Source organism: Phyllobates terribilis, unplaced genomic scaffold, assembly GCF_046119375.1.
Source record: "Phyllobates terribilis strain yellow unplaced genomic scaffold, ASM4611937v1 Scaffold_4__5_contigs__length_816908805, whole genome shotgun sequence".
Lineage (NCBI taxonomy): Eukaryota > Metazoa > Chordata > Amphibia > Anura > Dendrobatidae > Phyllobates > Phyllobates terribilis.
In genome coordinates, this window is record NW_027362764.1 from 200,074,996 (window position 1) to 200,096,983 (window position 21,988).

Below are 21,988 nucleotides of genomic sequence, written 5' to 3' on the forward strand. Positions count from 1 at the left end.
CTGCACATGTGCCACCTCTGGCAGCCATTTTCCTGAAGCCCACCGCGGGGATATCACTGTGCAGAGTGCGGACTCTGGTCCTGCCTCGCACTGATGACTTTTTTCTTAAACCCACTGCTGGGAGACCAATGACTTCTGCATCGCACCATCGGGCACCCTCTCCTCCCAGCCCAGGACCTGCAGCATTGCCCCACTCCTGCGGCTGCTGGCTTCCTGCAACCACCAGCTTTCTGCAGCAGGGACCCTACCTCTTGTGACCCCACATCATGCTGGTCACAATAGATGGGCCCATAGAAATCTGAAATTTAGTAAGTATCCTTTGAAAACCACTTAAAAAATATAATTCCACAGTTACTGGGACATTACTAACAAATTTGCATTAAATTTTAAGAACTGCAATGTAGATGCAGCCATTTGGCAAAACTTTGTCCTTTTTTATTTCTTTCAGGTCTCAACCTGATAATATATCATTTGAATGAAGCTAAACTTACAGATTTGTGAATGAACTTCTCACATTTACAAATTCCCACATAGAAAGTGAAACGAAATGTGTTGCATTTTTCACATCATTTTAACATCAGTTTTTGCCTTGGCTCCTGTCATTTTCTGTGAAAGGTAATGACTAACTATAACATATCGCTTTGTCACTCACAGGTGTATTGATTGTTTCCCTTACAAAAAGCCAAAATGAGAAAGAAGTACACAATGGTGTCTGGAGATTACTAACAATTCCCCGAGGGAGTGGTGGGCTTGTGTTACTTGTACTTCAATGGTTTGCTTTTTTTGTTACATTAAATCATTTTAGGGAAGGTTTTATAAGAAGAAGATATAGCTGTTAACCAAGCATTTTATTGGTTGTATGTTACATAGTTACATATAGTTACATAGGGTGAATAAAGACCTGGGTCCATCAATTTCAACCTTCTTCCCCGAATTGTAAATTTTGTCTCTAATTTTATTATAACCCACAATGTTATGTGTACTGAGGAAATCATTCAGCCCATTTTTAAAAGGCCTTCCATACCTTGCAATAATCTAGTTGCCTGCATTTGAACTGACTCAAACTTCTGAATATCTTTTTTAAAATGTGAAGCCCAAAATTGGATCCCATATTCCAGATTTGGCCTCACCAGTAATTTAGAAAAGGGAAAAAGTAGATTGGGATTGCAGGATTTTATCTCTCTTTTTATACATCCTAAAATCTTTTTTTCTTTTGCGGCTGCTCTTTGACATTGAGTACTGCTGCTCAGCTAACTTGTAACCAGAATACCCAAGTCCTTTTCCTGTTCTATAGTCCCAAGTATACTCCCATTTAATGTATATGCAGCAAAAGTTTACGACGTCCATGGTGCATTAATCTGCATTTATCTGCCAAGTGTTTGCCCATTCAGTCATCTTATCCAGATTGTTTTTCAATATTGTAATGTCAACATCAGATTTTAATATCCTACAGTTTAGTGTTGTCAGCAAAGACTGACACTTCACTCTCAATCCCATCCACAGGGTCATTAATAAAGAGGTTAACAAGAATCGGTTATAGCACAGATCCTGCGGCATCCCAATGCTGACTATATCCCATTTACAGAATGTACCATTTATGACAACTCTTTGTTTCCTGTTATCTAGCTAATTCCTTACCCATATGCATATAAATTCCCTTAGTCCCTGCTTCTGGAGCTTCAGTATCAGGCTGTTACGTGGCAAAGTATCAAATGCCTTTGCAAAGTCCAGATAAATCACATCAGCCGCATTACCAACATCTAGATTTGCACTTAACTCCTCATAGAACCCCAACATGTTGGTTAGACACGACCTATCTTTTATGAATCCATGCTGGTTGTCATTCATTATATTATTCTCTGCTATATAACTCTACAGGTCATCTCTTATGATTAGTGTTGAGCGAATTTGTTCAGCATTTTAAATTCGGGTTCGTGTTCAGGGTTCCGGCTTGTTCGCACCAAAAAATCGCCTCTGCCCATGAACATCCCTGATTTGCCACGCTGTCACGCAGAAAACAGAAATTCCGAACAAATTCGCTCAACACTACTTATGGTGCCCTCAACAACTTTGCACACTACTGATGTCAGACTTACTGGACGGTAGTGACCTGGATCCACATTCTTACATTTCTTAAATATCGGTACCACATCAGCTATCTTCCAATCCCGTGGCACCAACCTTGTTACAAGAGAGTCTAAGAATATGAGATACAACAGTCTGTCAATTACTGAGCTCAATTCCATCAATATCCATGGATGAATGACATCTGGGCCAGGTGATTTGTCAATGTTTAATTTGCTCAGACGTAAGCGTACTTCTTTTTATGTTACACTAGTTATATCTGGTGGTGAACTTTGATTTTTGTGTTGTTGAAAGATCCCTGGAACAGATGGTTTGTTAGTAAACATGGATGAAAAGTGCCTGTTTAATATCTCAGCCTTTTCTTTGTCATCTATAATTATCTTGTTATTATCATCTTTTAAGGGGCCAATACCATCTGTTTTTCTCTTTTTCGCATTGATGTATTTATAAAAAATGTTGGGATTTATTTTAATGTCACTGGCGATTTGTTTCTCTGTAGATAATTTCACTAGCTTGATTTACGTTTTATATTTTTTATTTAGATCTTTATACTCCTGAAATGCCATTTCTGTATTCCCGGCCATCGAGATTTTGAATACCCTTTGTTCTTTTGTTCTTTATGAACTTTGTGCAGTAAGGTACCCATAGGGAGAAAATAAATAATGGAATATATGGTGTATAATTGGAAAAAAAATAAGTAGATACAATGGTGGCTAAAATAACCATTAGTTTTATCATACCTTCCACCTCCTACCTGCATTACAGAGAAATCTAAAGCAATGTTCAACAAGCAATTGAAAACCATATGCTGCTCCCGTAACTTTTATGAAGTTCTACAGTAGTTTCGAAAACAGCATAACTCTGCCTCACTTCGGTGCTTTCTAAGCTCCATCTACTGTCTCCAGCGCGTAGACAGAATTATACACATTATAGGCATGATACTGAGATGGGATTAACTTTGTAATTCAATTCAAGCAAAGATAAAGGTGGACACTAAAGGTGGCTAAATCAGTTTTAAATGACTTAAATTCACGTCAATTTTTTTTTAAGAAACTTCAGATTATCCCAAATCTGATTTTTCTTTTGTGATTCACTTTGTGTGAATATAGATTCATCAAATTGGAGCCAGTCAGCTGTAGAGAGGCAGAGAAGGGGTGAAAAAGCAAGGTGGCTCAGTGGTTAGCAGTGTTGCTTTGCACTCCAGGTGTCCTGGGATCAAATCCCTCCAAGGACAACATCTGCAAGAAATTTATATGTTCTCCCAGTGTTTGCATGAGTTTCCTTCCACAATCTAAAGACTTACAAATAGTGATTTTTGATTGTGAGCCCCAATGAGGACAGCAATGGTAATGTCTGTAAAGCACTTCGGAATATGATGGGGCTATATAAGCAAAGCATATTAAATATTTTGCTAATCACCTGTCCTGCTGCAACAGTCCCCCATATGGTCATCTGTGTATTTCCTTTTGGCCTATTTTTTTACCTTGGTACCATGCATGCAACTTTCTTTTTGGCTCTTGTGGCATCTTCATTCTAGTTTCCAGTAACGAGTAGGTATTTGATGTCATGATGCCTGTTGTGAAAGCTACAACATGGCAATGTGCATTGCCAAAGGCCCAATCAGTAGCCTTGGTAATGCATGGTGATGTAAGACGTTTACTTGATAACTGAAGCCCTGGCACAGATTGAAGATTCTAGAAGAGCTGACAAGGACTTCGAGCGTATGATAGCAATAAAAGGCCATTGGGAGCTGTGCAGGAACTGGACAGGGGCCTGCGGTGGCAGGACACATGAGAGACGAGGTGAGTCTTTTTTTACCCCATGTATGTTATGCTTTGAGTCTAGAGAGGTCCCAAAGCATAATGAGGAACATTTGATTCACATCAAATAACTTTGATGCAAAAATTAATTTCCTGTCCAAACAAGCAAACTGCTGAATTTGAATTGTGGCAGATTTGCTTATCACTAAGAGACACATTTGTATACTAAGGAGTGCTATTTTGGTATATGTTTCTATGCAACATGTCACAGAGAATATAATAACTTAGGGCTTTACACCATTGTGGACAGAAAGATAAAAATTGTACATGACATATATTTTTTATAATTGGTAGTCAATGTGGTGACATAAGTGAATTAGTGATGAGCAAGCATGCTTGTTACTCGAGATTTATGAGCATACTCGGGTGTTTTCCGAGTATCTTCAGCGTGCTCGGGTGTTATGTTTTAATCACTCCGTGCTCATGATTTGCGACTGTTTAACAGCTTTAATACATGTGGGGAATGCCTGTTTCTTAGGCATTCCTCACATGTATTAAAGCTGTCAAACAGTCGCAAATCATTAGCACTAAGTGACTAAAACATAACACTGAGCACCAATGAAGATACTCGGCGAGCACCCGAGCATGGTCGCCAAAAGGGTTAACAGGACATACTCGCTCATCACTAAAGTGAATGCTTGCCCCATTTCTGCCACTGATTCTTATAGTAACAGAACAGTAAACTCATAATCAAAATTTTCCATAAATCTTTTGAAAAGCATAATTGACTCTGTACAGTAAAACCAAAGGTATATTAATTTATACTAGCTCTATATACTGTATGTCAAAAAGAGCACTGTTGTGGCATATCTGTCCAATACAGGCCTGTCAGGTTTCCATTTCCTGACATAAACACTTTTTGTACTGTAGTATGTAAATGTAGTGTGAATCTACTGTAGCTTAAAGGGGTTTTTACAAGATAAAAAATGTATCCCCTATCTGAAGTGGAATGCTTACTGATTTCTGGTGTCCACCCACTGAGACCCCCAGTTTTCCTGAGCACGGGGATCTTCAGCAAGTAAAGCAGAGCGGCAGAGGTTGAAGATCTGTAACTGTTCCTTTTATAATCTATTGGACTTCTAGAAAAAGCTGAGCTCTGTACTTGATTATCTCCATAGTCCCATAGACAATGATTGGAGTGATTACATGCACAACCTCCTTGCGCAGCCGCTTTCACGGGACTGTTGAGGTTTCAAATTGTCGGACCTCCATTGATAAGGGATAATTTACTCTATGGGGAAAATCTTCTTAAACGGTCTTTCATTACCTATGAAGAGAACACCCACTTTTGAAAAACATGTCTGCTTTTTTCAAAAACAGTTTCGTACTTGTCTACAGGTTTTGTGGGGTATTGTAACTCAGCTCCAAATACTTCTATAAAACTGTACTGCAATACTAGTTATAATGTAATGACAAGAATGGAGTTGTTTCTAGAAGAAAACAACCATATTTTCTAATCCTGGCAAACCAATTTAACTGAAAAACGATCATATTGTATAAAAGTTCTCAAACTGAATTGACATTTCTTAATCATTTAAAAGCCATCAGCATGCTAATTTAAAGAGACTTGTATAATAAACTATGAGACAGTTTTAATCGTCTTTAACAAAAATTTATTAGTGTAGTTTTTACTAATTTCTCACTAAATGAGACATACACATTTAATTTCCTAGATAATGTTGCATTTTCATATTATTTCACTAATTATAAATGTTAAGGTTGCATGTACCTTAGTTTATACCTTGTTATTCCAAAACATCATTGGAGTTTTTTCTCTACATCACAGTAGAGTTTGTTTTTACAATATAACATAATCAAGTTACTAGAAGAAGAGAGAACAGAAGAAAAATTGATACAAATAGGTGAAAAGCAAGTAATACAGTGGCAATTACGATACATCAAGAGAGACAACAGCCAGGGTTATATGTAACATATATATTATAGGGAAGTTCCAGAAAGGTTTATCGGGGCAGTAGTTCTATAATTTGGTAGGTGCAGGAGTATAATAGTTACTGTGAGGATCTATTATACGAGAGAGTAATTCAAAATGTCTTCTGTTCATTGTTGCTAGGCTGATGCATTACACATACTTGACAAGATTGAGATCACAATCAATGTGGTGAATTGGTGTTTGCAAAGAAGGCAGAAGGGCAAGCACCATCATATGAGTTACCCTACTGCGATAGAAAAAATTAGAGATGAGTAAAATAGTTTTGAGCAGATTTGTTCAAATTGACGGGCTAATTTCATTCGATACAATTAAAATTCAGGCCAAATTGTAAGATGTTTATTATGCGCTGAGTTCTCTCAAGACCCCAGAACATGAAAAAAAGGGGGCAGAAAGGTGTTAACAAACAATAAAAGATCTCCTTCGCCCCGTCACGTGTCCTGCCACAAAAGCTCATGCCAGGTTCTCCCCTCACTGCCTCTGGGCTTTGCTCTTTGAATCTTCCAGTGCTGACTAGGCCTCACTGTGCCAAAGATGTCAGGAGCTGAAGGAAGACAATACACCAGACATAAGAAGATGTTGTCCTGGAATGAAGAAGACCACAGGATTGGAGGGGTCTGTGTAGCATGACAGATGAGGGCCAAGTGAGTATATATTTTTTCTTTTTTAACTCCTTCCCAGCCCTTATTAATAAAGCAAAATGGCAGTCAGCAAGCCACAATTTGACTGGATAACAGAGGGCTGGGAAGGGGTTAAAAAATAGCAAAAATTGCACTTATTTCGCCCTCATCTGTCCTGCCATGTAACTCTTATTCAGTCCATTTCTTCTTCATTCTTCTTCTGTCTGACGCATTGTCTTCCTCCGGACCCCTGGTAAAACAAATCATAAATCATTTGGATTTATAAAAATACTTATATTTTTTTTGTAGATTATGAGGAAAATTCAATTTGACCTGGACAGGTTTGTTCATCTCTAGCACAGTGTTCCTTGTTAGTGCGATGTGGCCTTCCTCACAAACGGTACAGCTCTCCTGTTCTCAAAATGGCAGGTAATGAAGGAGCATTTAACCAACATTAGTGTCAGCCAACTGAAAAACAGCTTTCCCATGTGCAGTTTTTACAGCTGATGGAGGGTGACGATCAGGTCTGATCCTCCATCTGCAGCCATTTTGAAAACAGTAGTGCTGTGAAGTCTGTGATTAAGGCTGCACCAGCAAGTGTAGAAGAAAAACCTGCAACACTTTTATTTTAGTAAGTGTATTGAAATCATATTTCTTAAACTAGCCAACCCACTAAAAATAAAACTAAAATACAAAAGGTTTACATTGCTGATACATGTTTGTATTTTGAAAAAAATATCTCAAGTACATAAATAGATAAAACTGCAAAGTGCTTGTAAAATCAAGCAACTTTGTAATTTATCCCTTATTAAAAATCCTTTTCGACCTCAAGAACAAAAGGATTTTTAATTCTATTGTGTACAGCTCTTTGCCTAGGTGATTGGTCATCCTGCATTCCCAGTGTGGTTAATTGCTTAGGCCAGAGGCACATGATAAAAGCAAGCTCTATTAATGGTGTAACTAGACTCCTATGGGTCCCGGTGCAAAATTTGGACCTGGGCCCCTCCTCCATGTTGGTCAGAAGAAAGGGCCTTTTAGCATTCTAGATCCTATAACATATGTGTAATAGTGTCCCCATCATTACACCTTCCTATAATAATGACCACTATCCTGGACCCCATTCTGGTATATTGACCCCCATCTTGGACCCCTTTCTGGTATAATGTCAGTTAAACTTTCGAAAGCAAAAATATAGGCCATTCCTTTTACCTTCCTCCACTCCCACGACGTGCGGCATCCTCTTCTGTAGCAGGCAGATGATTTCAGTGTTCGCTGCTCATGACTGGCACACCGACGTCATCTGCCGGCCTCTGATTTGCCAGCGATGTGTACTGCAGTGCAGGAAGCTGGCAGGTCCCTGCACTGCAATGCACTTGAGCTGAATGTGTGTGCTTGGACACACACCCAACTTTGAAGTAGGCGCTAGTGTCGGTGGACCACCCTCCTGCATGGTCGCGGTTGCACTCTCTACGACCACAATCGTTATGCCCCTGGGCTCTGTGCTTTACAACCTGCTCAGGCTGCTCTGAAGCTGGCTGGATCTGTCCAGTCTCAGTCCCTCTGAATTTCTCCTATGCTGCAGAGACAAAGCTGCCTCTGTTAGCAGCCTGGGAGAGTGCATAGTTCAGACTAGAGGAGCAACCATGCCACTGATCTGAGCTGTCAATCTTCAGGAGTGCAGGAAGCCTGGGACAAGGAGGTGTGCACTCTTGAAGATTCCTGTTGAGATAACCCCTTTAAGGCTTATTCTTTTTAAATGGTCCTTGACCTAGAAGTAAGCATATTTTCAGAATCTAAATTCATAAAATAATTATCCACTCTCCCCAGGGAATAGACGGGGCTGAGCAGTGGAGTCTAAGGACAACGCAAGCTTTTATTTTGCTGACTTATGTGTGAAAGTCTCTAGATACAGACAAAGGTCAATACTAAATGTACTATTCCATGTTCCACATGGTAATAAGTTAAGGTTTGTTGTGTAATAGAAAACATTTTTAAGTCATCGGAACAAAGCGTGTCCTTTCAACAGCTGTGTAAAACAATCTCTTTGACCGGCTAGTAACTGGCCACTTATTATTTATGCTAACATATTACAAATAGTTCCTTTTTCTGCTCTCTTCAGCATCTGTTTGCAATCTGAATGGGAACTTGCATCATTTGTCAGGAATTTTGGCAGAACACACTATTTTAATTGTGCCTTTGTTTTTCTTAAAATATTTAGTGCAAATACTGAAACATTATAAATCAAAGGTGAAATATTAATTAATGAGATGGCTCAATGACGGTTATTTCCTGACCACAGGTGTCTCGTGTAGAATGGTTTTACGCAGGAAAGGTCTCCTGGCGTACTTAGCAGTTTGGGATTTCCACAGGTTAAAATACTTTTTCACTGTCAAATTAGATGTTTAAAACACCTTATGTCACCATTATTTATGGGGGATCTGGACTAGAATATTAAATTGTATGATTTACTTAATATTTACTGCAAGGACAGGATTTTTTTCTAGCTGCATTGAGTGAATTTAATGTTTTAGAAATCTATGCAGAGTATGCATTAGTAAATGAGTAAGTTCTATGGATTGAGGCTGATTTTATGGATGGTGTTTTTACCTTTGCTGGTCATGATAACACGGGTCATCGTATAGAACCAACCTTTATAAGCAGACATTGTAGGCAATTTCTTGACGTATACATTAATGGCAGCTTTTGCAACCTTTAGGATATATTGTAGGGAACAGCAGCCTTGGTTATGCCTTAAAGGGAATCTGTCATCATTTTTTTGCTATCTGAAGACAGTATGAGGTAGGGGCTGAGACACAGATTTCAGTGATGTATAATTTATTAGGCTGTGTGCTGTTGTTTATGTACAATAAAGGTTTTATCACCGGGACATTATTACTTCCTAGACTACAGCTCACATGACTGCTAGACCAACCACGCCCCCTTCTTTGATAAGCAGCTCACTGTCAACAGACAATATACACAGAAAGCTGTGGTGTAGGCGGGGAAAGCTTTCTGAGCTCTGCTAAATGCTACATCTAAAAACTCTGTGTCATAATTGCTGCACGCAGTAAACAAAGTGTTACATTGTTTGAATCAGGGTCTATTTTTCTATATTATCTCAGATGAGGTAGCAAAAACCTAGTGACAGATTCCCAGTAAAATAAGAGGATCTGTCATTTTGTCATAATTCTGTATTTTTTTACCTAATATAAAAGACGATGTGCTGCTGCTCTTCTGAATCTGGTATAGTTTTTATCTGTTCCTGCACCTCTCTATTTCTGAGATAAGGTCCCTGCTTCCTTGTGTATTAATCTAGCCAACTGGGCATCATCCACAGAAAATTCCCCTATAGAAGAATTGATGACTGTGCCCACTTGGCTAAAAACCTCGATTTTTATATAGAGAAGAGAAAGCCATATCTCAGGAATGGAGATGTACAGGAAGAAAAGACGGACAATGACATGCTCTGGAGAACATAAACATTCACACCAGTTAAAAAATATATATTTAATTTAAGGGGTAACGTTTCTCCTTATGGAGAGTGACACACCGGCTCTGGCATGCCAAGGTAAGGAGGCTTATTCGCCGTGCAATGCTCCTCTGGGAAATTTAATATGCAAATTGCCTCTTCAGAGAAAAAGAGGATTTGAACTCTATAGCAATCTTGCAAGTCACAATCAACCCTTTAACGAGTCGTGCAATATGACTTAGGATAATAGCCAAATCAGAATCTCAATTTGCAGACACTGAGTTTCAGGCTGTTGGCCCTCGTCAGTGCAAAGCATGAGAACTTATCCTATGTAATATTGCACGACTCGTTAAAGGGTTGATTGTGACTTGTAGGATTGCTGCTTCCAATAGGTGGCACTATAGAGTACAAGTCCTCTTTTCTCTGAAGAGGCAATCTGCATTTAGTTTAAGTGACATTTCCACTTTAAAATTGGTCTAACCTTTTACATAAATGATAGGCAGTCAAATGTGTTTGAGGTCAGCCTGATAGTCCTCCAAAGATAAAAAGAGGAATTGGTGATTTCCAGATGTAAAATCATTTATTCCCTTCTGCTAGGGCTATATAATCCTGGCCGATTCCCCTCTTTCCACTGAGATAGACATGCATGTTTTGCAAAGTATTCATGTTTATGATACAATCAGGTGAGGTAGCCGAACAAACATTCGTCTCACATCTATCCTACATAATAAAAATCTATGCAATTCCACAAATTCTAAATAAGAATGTGTTTGTCTTCCCTACTTTGCTGTTGTCATTGTAATATTACCTATATAGTCTACATGACTACAATAGATCATTCGTTTCATAACTCAGTATTGGAGATAATCTGTCTGCCTGGTTCTTCCAAAAAAAATGAAATGTACAAAACAATGTACTTAACAATTAAATAAAAATAAAGAAAATAAAAACATACAGTAAGGCAGTAAACAAATGCATGACAAGTTTTTAGAGATATTTCTGAGTGAAATTATATATCATATAACACAAATTATTTTTTTTACCTTCAGAAAATATCGAAATCTTGAAATATTGTTGTTCAATCTTAAAACTAAAGACAAAAAACAAAGTCTTAATTCATTTGAGCCATTAAGATAGAAAATAGATATTCTCATAATACAGGTGGTAGCTGTTTTAAAATATCTGAACTATTTCTCCAGATGTTGCATACTGAATTTTACTCTGTACTTAGCTGCCAGGTTCTGTCAAGCTGATTTTAGTAGACCACGTAAGCCTATGCGTTATACCTGCCTTCCTCTCTGGGGGAAGGCAGATGGCAGAAGGTAGGAGCCTGATTTTCTTCTCAAAGTCGAGTTTTTTAGAGCCTCAGTCTCTAGGAAGCTAAGAAAAATGACTTCCTTTCTAATTCTTAGAAAACCGGTTCATAGTAATGTAAATTTTGTCAGAACTTAAGAGAGTTTTCATTGTGAATATGGAAATTTATATAAATAGAAAGTTTCAGCTACAATTTTGTGATTTACTTAAATTGTGATACATAATGGCATAAAACCTTAAATCATACAAATAAGAGAATCATAATTTACTCAACAAAAAGCTCTTTATCTAAATTATGTTCCAAAATCTGGGACTAAAAGCCTCGTGTACTTGGCTTTCAGCCCTATACACTATACATTGTGTCCTGCACTGCCTCAAGTGAAAAATAGCTACGTAATATGGTATTGGATAAATCATGCCGTAAACTTAAAGGGAATATGTCAGTAGGTTTTTTTCAATATAATCTGAGGACTGCATGAGTTAGAGGCTGAGACACTGATTTCAGGGATATGTTACTTATTAGGCTGTGTGCTGTTGTTTCCTTACAATGAAGGTTTTATCACCAGGAGGTGATAACTGCCCAGACTGATGCTTACATGAGTCCTGGTCTGACCACGCCCCCTCCTCTGATAAGCAGCTCACTGACAATATACAATGTACACAGAAACCTGTGGTGTGGGTGAGGTTAGCTTTCTGAGTCCTGCTACATGCTACATCTAAAAACTCTGATTGTGACACAACTGTTTCTCCTGGTACAATAAGTGACACATTACTGGAATTGCTTCTCTCAGATGAGGTTGTAAATCCCTGGTAACAGATCCTTTAAATCTGTTGGTTAAAAGAGAATTAGATATATAGTAGTATAGTAGGGCTCCTTGGAAATCTATATATACTGTTTAATGACTCCATTCAGTGTGGAAATTATACAGAGCAGTAAAAAAATAACAGTTATGAGGTTTTAAAGGGGTCGTCTCTCAATAAAAAGTGTTTGATCTTTGGGGGTTCCCACTGCTGGGAGAACAGAGATCCCCATGTTCCTGTTTTAACTATGAAATGGGTGAAGATGCATGTTTCTGTTCAGTTCACTTTCTATGGGATGGAGATAGCTGAGCTTGGCCATAACATCACATTACCGAATGTTTTATTGAATTAGTGTTAGGAGATTTTATGATATGCATCAAAACAATTATATTGATATCAATTAATAGTTCACTAGAAATTCTTAATTTTAATGCTGCGTGTTCTTTTTTTGCATTACAGCAGTCCTATGCACCAGCTCCCCATCCCATGGCTCCCCCCAGCCCCAGTACAAACAGTAGTAACAACAGCAGCAACAGCGGTGGGGAACAGCTGAGTAAAACAAACCTATATATAAGAGGACTGCCACCTGGCACGACGGACCAAGATCTCATTAAGCTATGCCAACCGTAAGTCATATTAAAACATTGCATAATGTATAGACTGTGCTGCAGAATATACCTATGATATATTTTTTCTTTTGTTTATTAATATTTTTATTACGGTCGTCCACCTATTTTTTTTTTCATTTAAAAATGGGCCTATAGTGGTTGGCTGCAGTGGTCAATTCCTATTCGAACCAGAGAAGTGAGCATAGAGATTGTCGTCTGGATCAGACTACATATTACCGCTGCTGTCAATCAGTGATCACAGCAGTCATGCATTGACTACAACGGTCATATAATGTCTATTGTTGGAAAAGGGAGTGAGGGAAATAGACAGGAGTTTCAAGCAACTATAGGGGCTAGTAAGTGAGAATACGTTTTTTTTAATTTTCAGATCATCTTGAGCCCAATTTTAAAATACAAAAGGTGTAAACAACCCATTTAATCAAATATTTTCACTGATCTTTATCCAGATGCAATTTATTACCAAGGGAGAAAAGCCAATAGTAAATTCAGTGAAGGAATTATACATAGATATTACTAGTTACAGATCCTACACAACACTATTATAAAAAAAATTGAATAAAAAAAATCATAGCTTTATTAATTAATCATAAAATAAAATTAACAAGTAATGAAATCTATCATGAAGAATATACAATCCACCTGTCCTTATCCCATGTAGCCCAAATATCCTCCAACACAAACTGCAGAAAGGACATACATACAAAATAAGCCATTCGTTTTTAGCACCCAAAGAGATTCATAATAATGGACAAGTGTAAATAGACCAAAACACTTTTATAAGAAAATCATTTTACAATTAAATTCTGATTTAAAAAAAGTACATTTGACTGTCAAGTGCAAAATTAATTCTTAGGTAAGAGCAAAGCATAACCTAAAGCCAAATGGACTCTAACGTCCTGATGCACATTTCATTGTTAGCTTCTTTTACTAAGTACTTTGTAAATAGTGTAGTTTATAACATTTAAAGCTCTGGTAGTCAATACTAACAGACAGAAAAGACTGTCTACCTCAATATCTTAAGGATTAAGGGTTTTTCCTTTTTCTTTTATATCTTATTCATGGACATTGGATTTATCAATAGAAAGACTCTATATGTAGCATACAAAAATATAGACCAATTTTAGTTTGTACTAGGTTAACATTTTATAATTATCTGAAAACTTTTGCATGTAGGGCTTTAAAAAAATGCCTCCTAATGTTTACTAGTGCAACACATTTCAATGGGCTCAATTTGGGTTGAATTCTGAGACGGCTGATGTTTCTATGCACCTGGCAATAGCATAGCAGACCTACTGTGTCTGACCATCTCTACAAATGGGCTGTTTTCACCTGTAACTGGAGCTCCTATGGATGCCTAAGTTGCAGTGAAAATATTGAACAATAAAGGAAAAAAATATATATGTTCCCCAGAGACTTTGATGATTACAAAATTAAGCGAAAAAAATCTGATGAAAATAAAAAATGTGATGAAACATTTTTAACCCCTTAACCCCCGAAGGTGGTTTGCATGTTCATGACCAGGCCAATTTTTATAATTCTGATCACTGTCATTTTATGAGATAATAACTCTGGAACACTTCAACGGATCCCACTGATTCTGAGATTGTTTTTTCGTGACATGTACTTCATGATAGTGGTAAAATGTATTCCATATAATTTGTGTTTATTTGTGAAAAAATCGGAAATTGCGTGAAAATTTAGAAAATTTCCTAATTTTCAAAATTTTTATTTTTATGCCCTTAAATCAGAGAGATATGTCACACAAAATAGTTAATAAATAACATTTCCCACATGTCTACTTTACATCAGCACAATTTTGGAACCAACATTTTTTTTTGTTAGGAAGTAATATTTAGTGTTGAGCGAATTTGTTCAAATTCAGGTTCGTGTTCAGGGTTCCGGCTTGTTCGCACCAAAAAAATCCGCTCCGCCCACGAACATCCCTGATTTTCCACGCTGTCACACAGATAACATCTGCCCATGAACAAATTCGCTCAACACTAGTTATAAGGGTTAAAAGTTGCCCAGCGATTTCTCATTTTTCCAACAAAATTTACAAAACCATTTTTTTAGGGACCACATCACATTTGAAGTGACTTTCAGGGGCCTTTATGACAGAAAATACCAAAAAGTGACACCACTCAAAAATTTCACCCCTCAAGGCGCTCAAAACCACATTCAGGAAGTTTATTAACCCTTCAGGTGCTTCACAGGAATTTTTGGAATGTGGAAAAAAAAATGAACATTTAACTTTTTTCACTAAAATGTTACTTTAGACCCCAATTTTTTTTATTTTCACAAGGGTAACAGAAAAAAAAGGAGCCAAAAATTTGTTGTGCAATTTCACATGAGTAAGCCGATACCCCACATGAGGTGGTAAACCACTGTTTGGGTGCACGGCAGGGTTCGGAAGGGAAGGAACGCCATTTTACTTTTTGAATGTAAAATTTGCTTGAATAATTAGCGGCACCATGTTGCTTTTGGGGAACCCTTGATGTGCCTAAACAGTGGAAACCCCCCACAAGTGACACTATGTTGGAAACTAGACCCCTCAGGGAACTTATCTAGATGTGTGGTGAGCACCCTGAACCCCCAGGTGCTTCACAGCAGTTTATAACAAGGAGACGTGAAAATAAAAAAGTCAAACTTTTTCCACAAAAATGATCTTTTAGCCCCAAATTTTTTAATTTCACAAGGGTAAAAGGAGAAAATGGACCACAAAAACTGTTGTGCAATTTCTCCTGAGTACCCCAATACCCCATATGTGGGGAAAATACACTGTTTGGGTGCACGGCAGGGTTCGGAAAGGAAGGAGCACTGTTTGACTTTTTGAATGCAAAATTGGCTGGAATCGAGAGCGGACTCTATGTCGCATTTGGAGAGCCCCTGATGTGCCTAAATAGTGGAAACCCCCCACAAGTGACCCTATTTTGAAAACTAGACCCCTGGAGGATTTTGATAACATTAGAATTTGATAACATTAGGTCATCATATTGAATAAGTTGTCGATAGTCTTGAGCGAAAGTGCTCGCTACTTGAGATGGCATCGGGTACTTGGGTATTCACCATGTATCGCGGGTGCTCAATTGACATGCTTCCCCGAGTCCCCGACCCGCATGTTTCACGGTTGTTAGACACCTAAAAAAAACCATGTGGGGATCGCTCGTGCATGGCAGGCAATTACTGCAAGTTTTTTTTGGCCGCGAGCATATGGGGTGGAGACTTGATCATGTCACTTGAGCACCCGCTATACTTGGTGCATACTTAAGCACCCGATGCAAGCTCAAGTAGCTAGCTCTTGCGCTTAACACTAGTCACCTTATCATCATCATTTTTTTTCTTTACTTTTGAAAAATCCCATCCCCAACACAACCCGAATCCCAACCCTAACCCTAGCATAACTCTAACCCTAGCACAATCCTAAGCCTAATACAGCCCTAACCATAACCCTAGAACAACCCTAATCCTAGCACAACCCTAACCCTAGCACAACCTTTACCCTAGTACAACCCTAACCCTTGCACAACCCTAACCCTAGCACAACCCTAACCCTAGCCTTTGGAAGTGCATTGAGCTGTAGGGTGTATTGCTGCTAAACGGGAAAAAAAAAAAAAACTCTTTAAATCGTCTTCCTTAGCAAGTATGAACGAGCTGAGTGTGACCGGAGCGTAAGTGTGTGACTTGTTTTTCAGTGAAGAGGTATTTGGGAATCCTGCAGAAAATACCTGTATGAATTGCTGTGAGTTGCTGAATTGTGAACTGCTGAGTGCTTTTTAAAACCTATTTTCTCTCTACAGTTTTAATTTTACAGTCTCTTATTTTACTACCTGTGTATTTAAGAGTTAACTACATTGCACTTAAATCCTGAGGTGTAGCTATACTCACAAGAAGTTAATTAAGGGTGAGGGGTCATAATTAAGGTTTTATAAGGGGCAGCAGGTTGGGGCATCCAGTCCTTTGGAAGTGCATTGAGCTGTAGGGTGTATTGCTGCTAAAAGGGAAAAAAAACCTCTTTAAGGCTATGTGTCCACGATGCAGAAATGCTCCGGATTTTTTCCTGAGCATTTCTGCATCTCCCTGGCAGAAAAAACACATGCGGATTGTACATGCGTTTTTCCTGCCAGGGACATGCGGATGTGAAGCATTCTTCACATGCATTTCCGCATGCGGGTTGACACGCGCTTTCCAAGCGATTTTAGCATCACTTGGAAAGTGCTTGACAACTTGGTCACACTATATAAATCCATGCAAACGGCATGGCATTATATAGTGTGACCCCAAAGAATGTCAAAAAATAAAAAAATAAATCTATACTTACCTTCTGATGGCACCCAGAGTCTTTATTCGCTCCGTCCTTGCTTTCCGGCAGCTCGCTGTACACTACACTGAAGGATCTGCCGTCACGTGACTATGACGTTAGCACAGGTCCTTCAGTCCACCACGAACTGCCGGCAAGGGAAGACAAGCACAACGGGGGCCATCAGAATGTAAATATAATATTTATTTTTTATTTTATTCTTTTTTTTACAGGTTCTATGGTACCCGGGTCCGGAGGAGAATCCCCTCTCCTCCGGACCCGAGTACCATCTGCACAATGAAATGCTTGGATTTCACATGTACAGATCCAGTGATGTGGAATCCAAGCATTCCAATGCAAGTCAATGGCGGCAAAAATGCAACATTTCTACAAAATAATTGGTATTGCTGCGTTTTTTTTCGCAATGATAACCCGCAGCGGAAATTTCTACAGCATGTGCACAGCACATGCGGATTATCATTGGGGAACATTGCAGGCCTTCTACCATGCATTTTTTAAGCATTTCTGCTGCGTTTTTGCCACTGCGGAAACGCTTAAAAAACGCATCGTGGGCACACAACCTAAATATTCTTCCTTAGCGAGTGTGAATGAGCTGAGTGTGACAGGAGCGTAAGTGCAAACGGAAGTAAGTGTGACTTGTTTTTCAGTGAGTTTGGATTCAGGGAGTTTGGAAGGGAGGAATTTGGACTGAATTGCTGTCTGTATTTTATTAATTCTTTACATTTCTTTTTACCTAACATTTCTGTCTAGTGCAATCCCCATTAGGAAATGAGCTCCATTATTGACAATGCTATCCAGTGCACATCTTGCCATATGTATGCAATCCTTGAACAGACGGTCATGGGTGCATACTGCTGTGCGAGATGTGTGCACGTTGAGCGTTTGGAAGCCCAGGTACTGGATCTAAATGAACAGCTGGCAACACTGAGATCCATTGACAATATGGAAAGGAGTCTGCTGCTCACTGACCAGCTGCTCACTGGGGTAGATGTGGGGGAGGGTGGTAGTAGAGAGCTGCAGGACAGTGAGGCAGCTAGCTGGGTGAAAGTTAAAAGGGGGGGTAGAGGGAAGAGTGCCAGGGAGGCTAGTCCTGATCTGGCACACCCCAATAAGTTTGCAAAGTTGGCAGATGAGGGGGGTGTCGGTACAAGGGTAGCACTGCTGCAGCAAGGCATGTCCTCTGAAAGCCGGAGGGGTGTCAGCTCCAGTAAGGGGGGAAATAGGAGAGCAGAGCAGGCCAGGCAGGTGCTGGTAGTGGGGGACTCAATTATTAGGGGAACAGATAGGGCAATCTGTCACAAAGACAGGGATCGTCGAACAGTGTGCTGCCTACCTGGCGCTCGAGTCCGGCACATCGCTGATCGGGTTGACAGATTACTGGGAGGGGCTGGTGAGGACCCAGTGGTCATGGTGCACATTGGCACAAATGACAAAGTTAGAGGTAGGTGGAAGGTACTTAAAGAGGATTTCAGGGAATTAGGCTGTAAGCTTAAAGCAAGGACCTCCAAGGTGGTATTCTTTGAAATACTACCTGTACCACGTTGCCACGCCAGAGAGGCAATGAGAGAATAGGGAGATTAATAAGTGGCTCAAGAACTGGTGTAGGAAGGAGGGGTTTTGCTTCCTAAAGAACTGGGCCGACTTCTCAGTTGGCTACAGATTCTACGCTAGGGACGGGCTGCACCTCAATGGGGAGGGTGCAGCTGTGCTGGGGAGAAAATGGCTAGAAGGTTGGAGGAGTGTTTAAACTAGGGATTGGGAGGGGAGGATATTCAATTTATAGGTGGGGAAGATATAGTGCAGATAGTGACCTGGGCACAAAAAAAGAAATTGGGGGTGGGGTTAGAACAGTCAATATAGTAAGAAGGAATAGAGGTACAGATAGATACATAAAATGCATGTACACTAATGGCAGAAGCCTCACCAACAAAATGGAGGAATTAGAATTAAGGTTGGTTTGTTGGAAAATAATTATGACATGGTGGGGATATCTGAGACATGGCTGGACGAGAGCCATGACTGGGCAGTTAATTTACAGGGCTATAGTCTGTTCAGAAATGACCGTACAAACAAGCGAAGGGGAGGGGAGTTTGTTTATATGTAAAATCATCCTTAAAACCCATCTTGCTGGAGAATATAGGTGAATCTAATGAAAATGTAGAGTCCCTGTGGGTGGAGATAAGGGGAGGGGGAAAAAAATAATAAATTACTGATAGGTGTATATTATAAGTCTCCAAAAATAATGGAAGCAGCAAAGAATATCCTCGTAAAGAAAATAGATGAAGCAGTGACTCAAGGAGAAGTCCTTGTTATGGGGGACTTCAACTACCCTGAAATACATTGGGGAACAGAAACCTGTAGTTCAAGCAAAGATAATAGGTTTTTGACAACTATGAGAGACAATTACCTTTCACAACTGGTTCAGGACCCAACAAGGAGGGGGGGCATTGCTACACCTAATATTAACCAACAGGCCAGACCGCATATCAGAAGTGCGAGTTGGGGGTCACATCGGTAATAGTGATCACAAAATAATACGTTTTCATGTATCCTTTAATAAGATGTGCAGTAGAGGGGTTACAAGGACACTAAACTTCAGGAAGGCAAATTTCCAACAGTTGAGAGATGATCTTAGTGCAATAAAATGGGATGATATCCTGAGACATGAAACTACACCAAGCAAATGGGAGACATTTATTAGCATCCTGAATAGGACCTGTGCCCAATATATACCATATGAGAATAAACATGCTAGAAATAGGAGGAGACCACTATGGCTAAATAGAGCTGTAAGGGGCACAATAAGTGACAAAAAGAAAGCATTTAGAGAACTAAAGCAAGTAGGTAGTGATGAGCCATTAAATAAATACAGAAAATTAAATAAATTCTGTAAAAAACAGATCAAGGCAGCAAACATTGAGACAGAGAGACTCATTGCCAGAGAAAGTTAAAATAATCCCAAAATATTCTTTAACTACATAAAGAGTAAAAAACTAAAAAATGATAGTGTTAGCCCCTTTAAAAATAGTCTGGGTGAAATGGTGGATGAGGATGAGCAAAAAGCCAATATGCTAAATTATTTTTTTTCAACCTATATTTACACAAGAAAATGGCATGACAGAAAACATGATTAGTGATAACAAAAATGTTCCATTAAATGTCACTTGCTTAACTCAGCCGGAAGTATGGCGGCATCTAAAAATCACTAAGGTTGACAAATCCCTGGGCCCGGATGGGATACACCCCCGAGTACTGCAGGAATTAAGTAACTTCATAGATAGACCATTATTTTTAATCTTTAAAGATTCCATAATAACAGGGTCTGTACCACAGGACTGGTGTATAGCAAATGTGGTGCCAATATTCAAAAAGGGGACAAAAACCGAACTTGGAAATTATAGGCCAGTAAGCTTAACCTCTAATGTGGGTAAAATCCTGGAAGGTTTCCTAAGAGATGCTATACTAGAGTATCTGAAGAAGAATAACCTCATGACCCAATATTAACATGGGTTTATGAGGGACCGTTCCTGTCAAACTAATTTGATCAGCTTTTATGAGGAGGCAGGTTCTGGACTAGACCAAGGAAATATAGTGGATTTGTGTATACATAAATCTTTTTTGTATCGCTTTATTCTGAGAGCTATAACTTTTTTATTTTTCAGCTGATGGAGCTGATAGGCAGCTTGTTTTTTGCAGGATAAGATTACGTTTTCAGGGGTACCATTTTTATTTACATTCGCTTGATCGCTTTGATTCGCTTGTGCCGGGTGCAGTGCGGCACCGCTCCTGGCACATTGCACTGGGTGTCAGCTGTGACAATCAGCTGACACCCGGCGGCGATCGCCCCGCACAACTTCTCTGCGGGCGTGATCATATTGTGCATAGTAGTATGTACCTGGTCCAATAGGCCGGGCACAGGGACGTACTATTACTGACAATGTCAGAAAGGGGTTCAATCCCCAAGACAAAAAATAATAAATCCTTTCCTTTTTCAAATAGCCATACCTGTTCTGTTTATGCACTGACAGACAAAAGGGGTCTTATTCTTTTGCAGGATGGCTTGTTGTTTTGAATCATAAAACTCATTTAACCTTATAGATTGAGCTAAAATGTAAAAAAAAATTCCAAGTGCTGTGAAATGGTGAGAAAACACAATTCATAAATTGTTTTTGGGTTCTATTTTTACAGTGTTAATTGTACAGTAAAAATTATCTAGCAACATAATTCTTCAGGTCAACACAATTACGGAAACACCAATAGTACGTTTTTTTTTTTACTATTTTATGGACTTTTTAAAAGCTTTTGATACGGTTCCACACAAAAGGTTGATACATAAAATGAGAACAATGGGGATAGGGGAAAATATATGTATGTGGGTTAAGAATTGGCTCAGTGATAGGAAACAAAGGGTAGTTATTAATGGAAAACACCCAGACTGGGTCTCAGTTAACAGTGGGGTACCACAGGGGTCAGTATTGGGCCTGCTTCTTTTTAACATATTTATTAATGACCTTGTAGGGGACATGTAGAGTAATATTTCAATATTTGCAGATGACACTAAACTCTGCAGGGTAATCAATACAGAAGAGGACAATTTTATATTACAGGTGGATCTATGTAAACTAGAAGCTTGGGCTGAAAAATGGCAAATGAGCTTTAATGGGGATAAATGTAAGGCAATGCACTTGGGCAGAGGAAATAAAATGTATAATTATATGCTTAATTGTAAAACACTGGGCAAAACAGTAACTGAAAAAAACCTGGGTGCATTTGTGGACAACAAGCTCACGTTTGGTAGCCAGTGTCAGGCAGCTGCTGCAAAGGCAAATAAAATAATGGGATGCATTAAAAGAGGCATAGATGCTCATGAGGAGAACATAATTTTACCTCTATACAAGTCACTAGTGCGACCACACTTAGAATACCGTGTACAGTTCTGGTCTCCGGTGTATAAGAAAGACATAGCTGAACTAGAGCAGGTGCA

General features: G+C 39.1%; 1 protein-coding gene across 3 annotated transcripts in view; it reads left to right on the forward strand.

Moving 5' to 3' along the window:
• The window catches only part of RBMS3 (RNA binding motif single stranded interacting protein 3), a 1,113,194-nt gene that overhangs the window by 216,188 nt on the left and 875,018 nt on the right, over positions 1-21,988 (forward strand). For all 3 annotated transcript variants that reach the window (XM_073678026.1, XM_073678027.1, XM_073678028.1), the window contains one exon: positions 12,517-12,683. In XM_073678026.1, the coding sequence (XP_073534127.1) occupies positions 12,517-12,683 (167 nt within the window). The remainder of the gene's footprint in view (positions 1-12,516; positions 12,684-21,988) is intronic.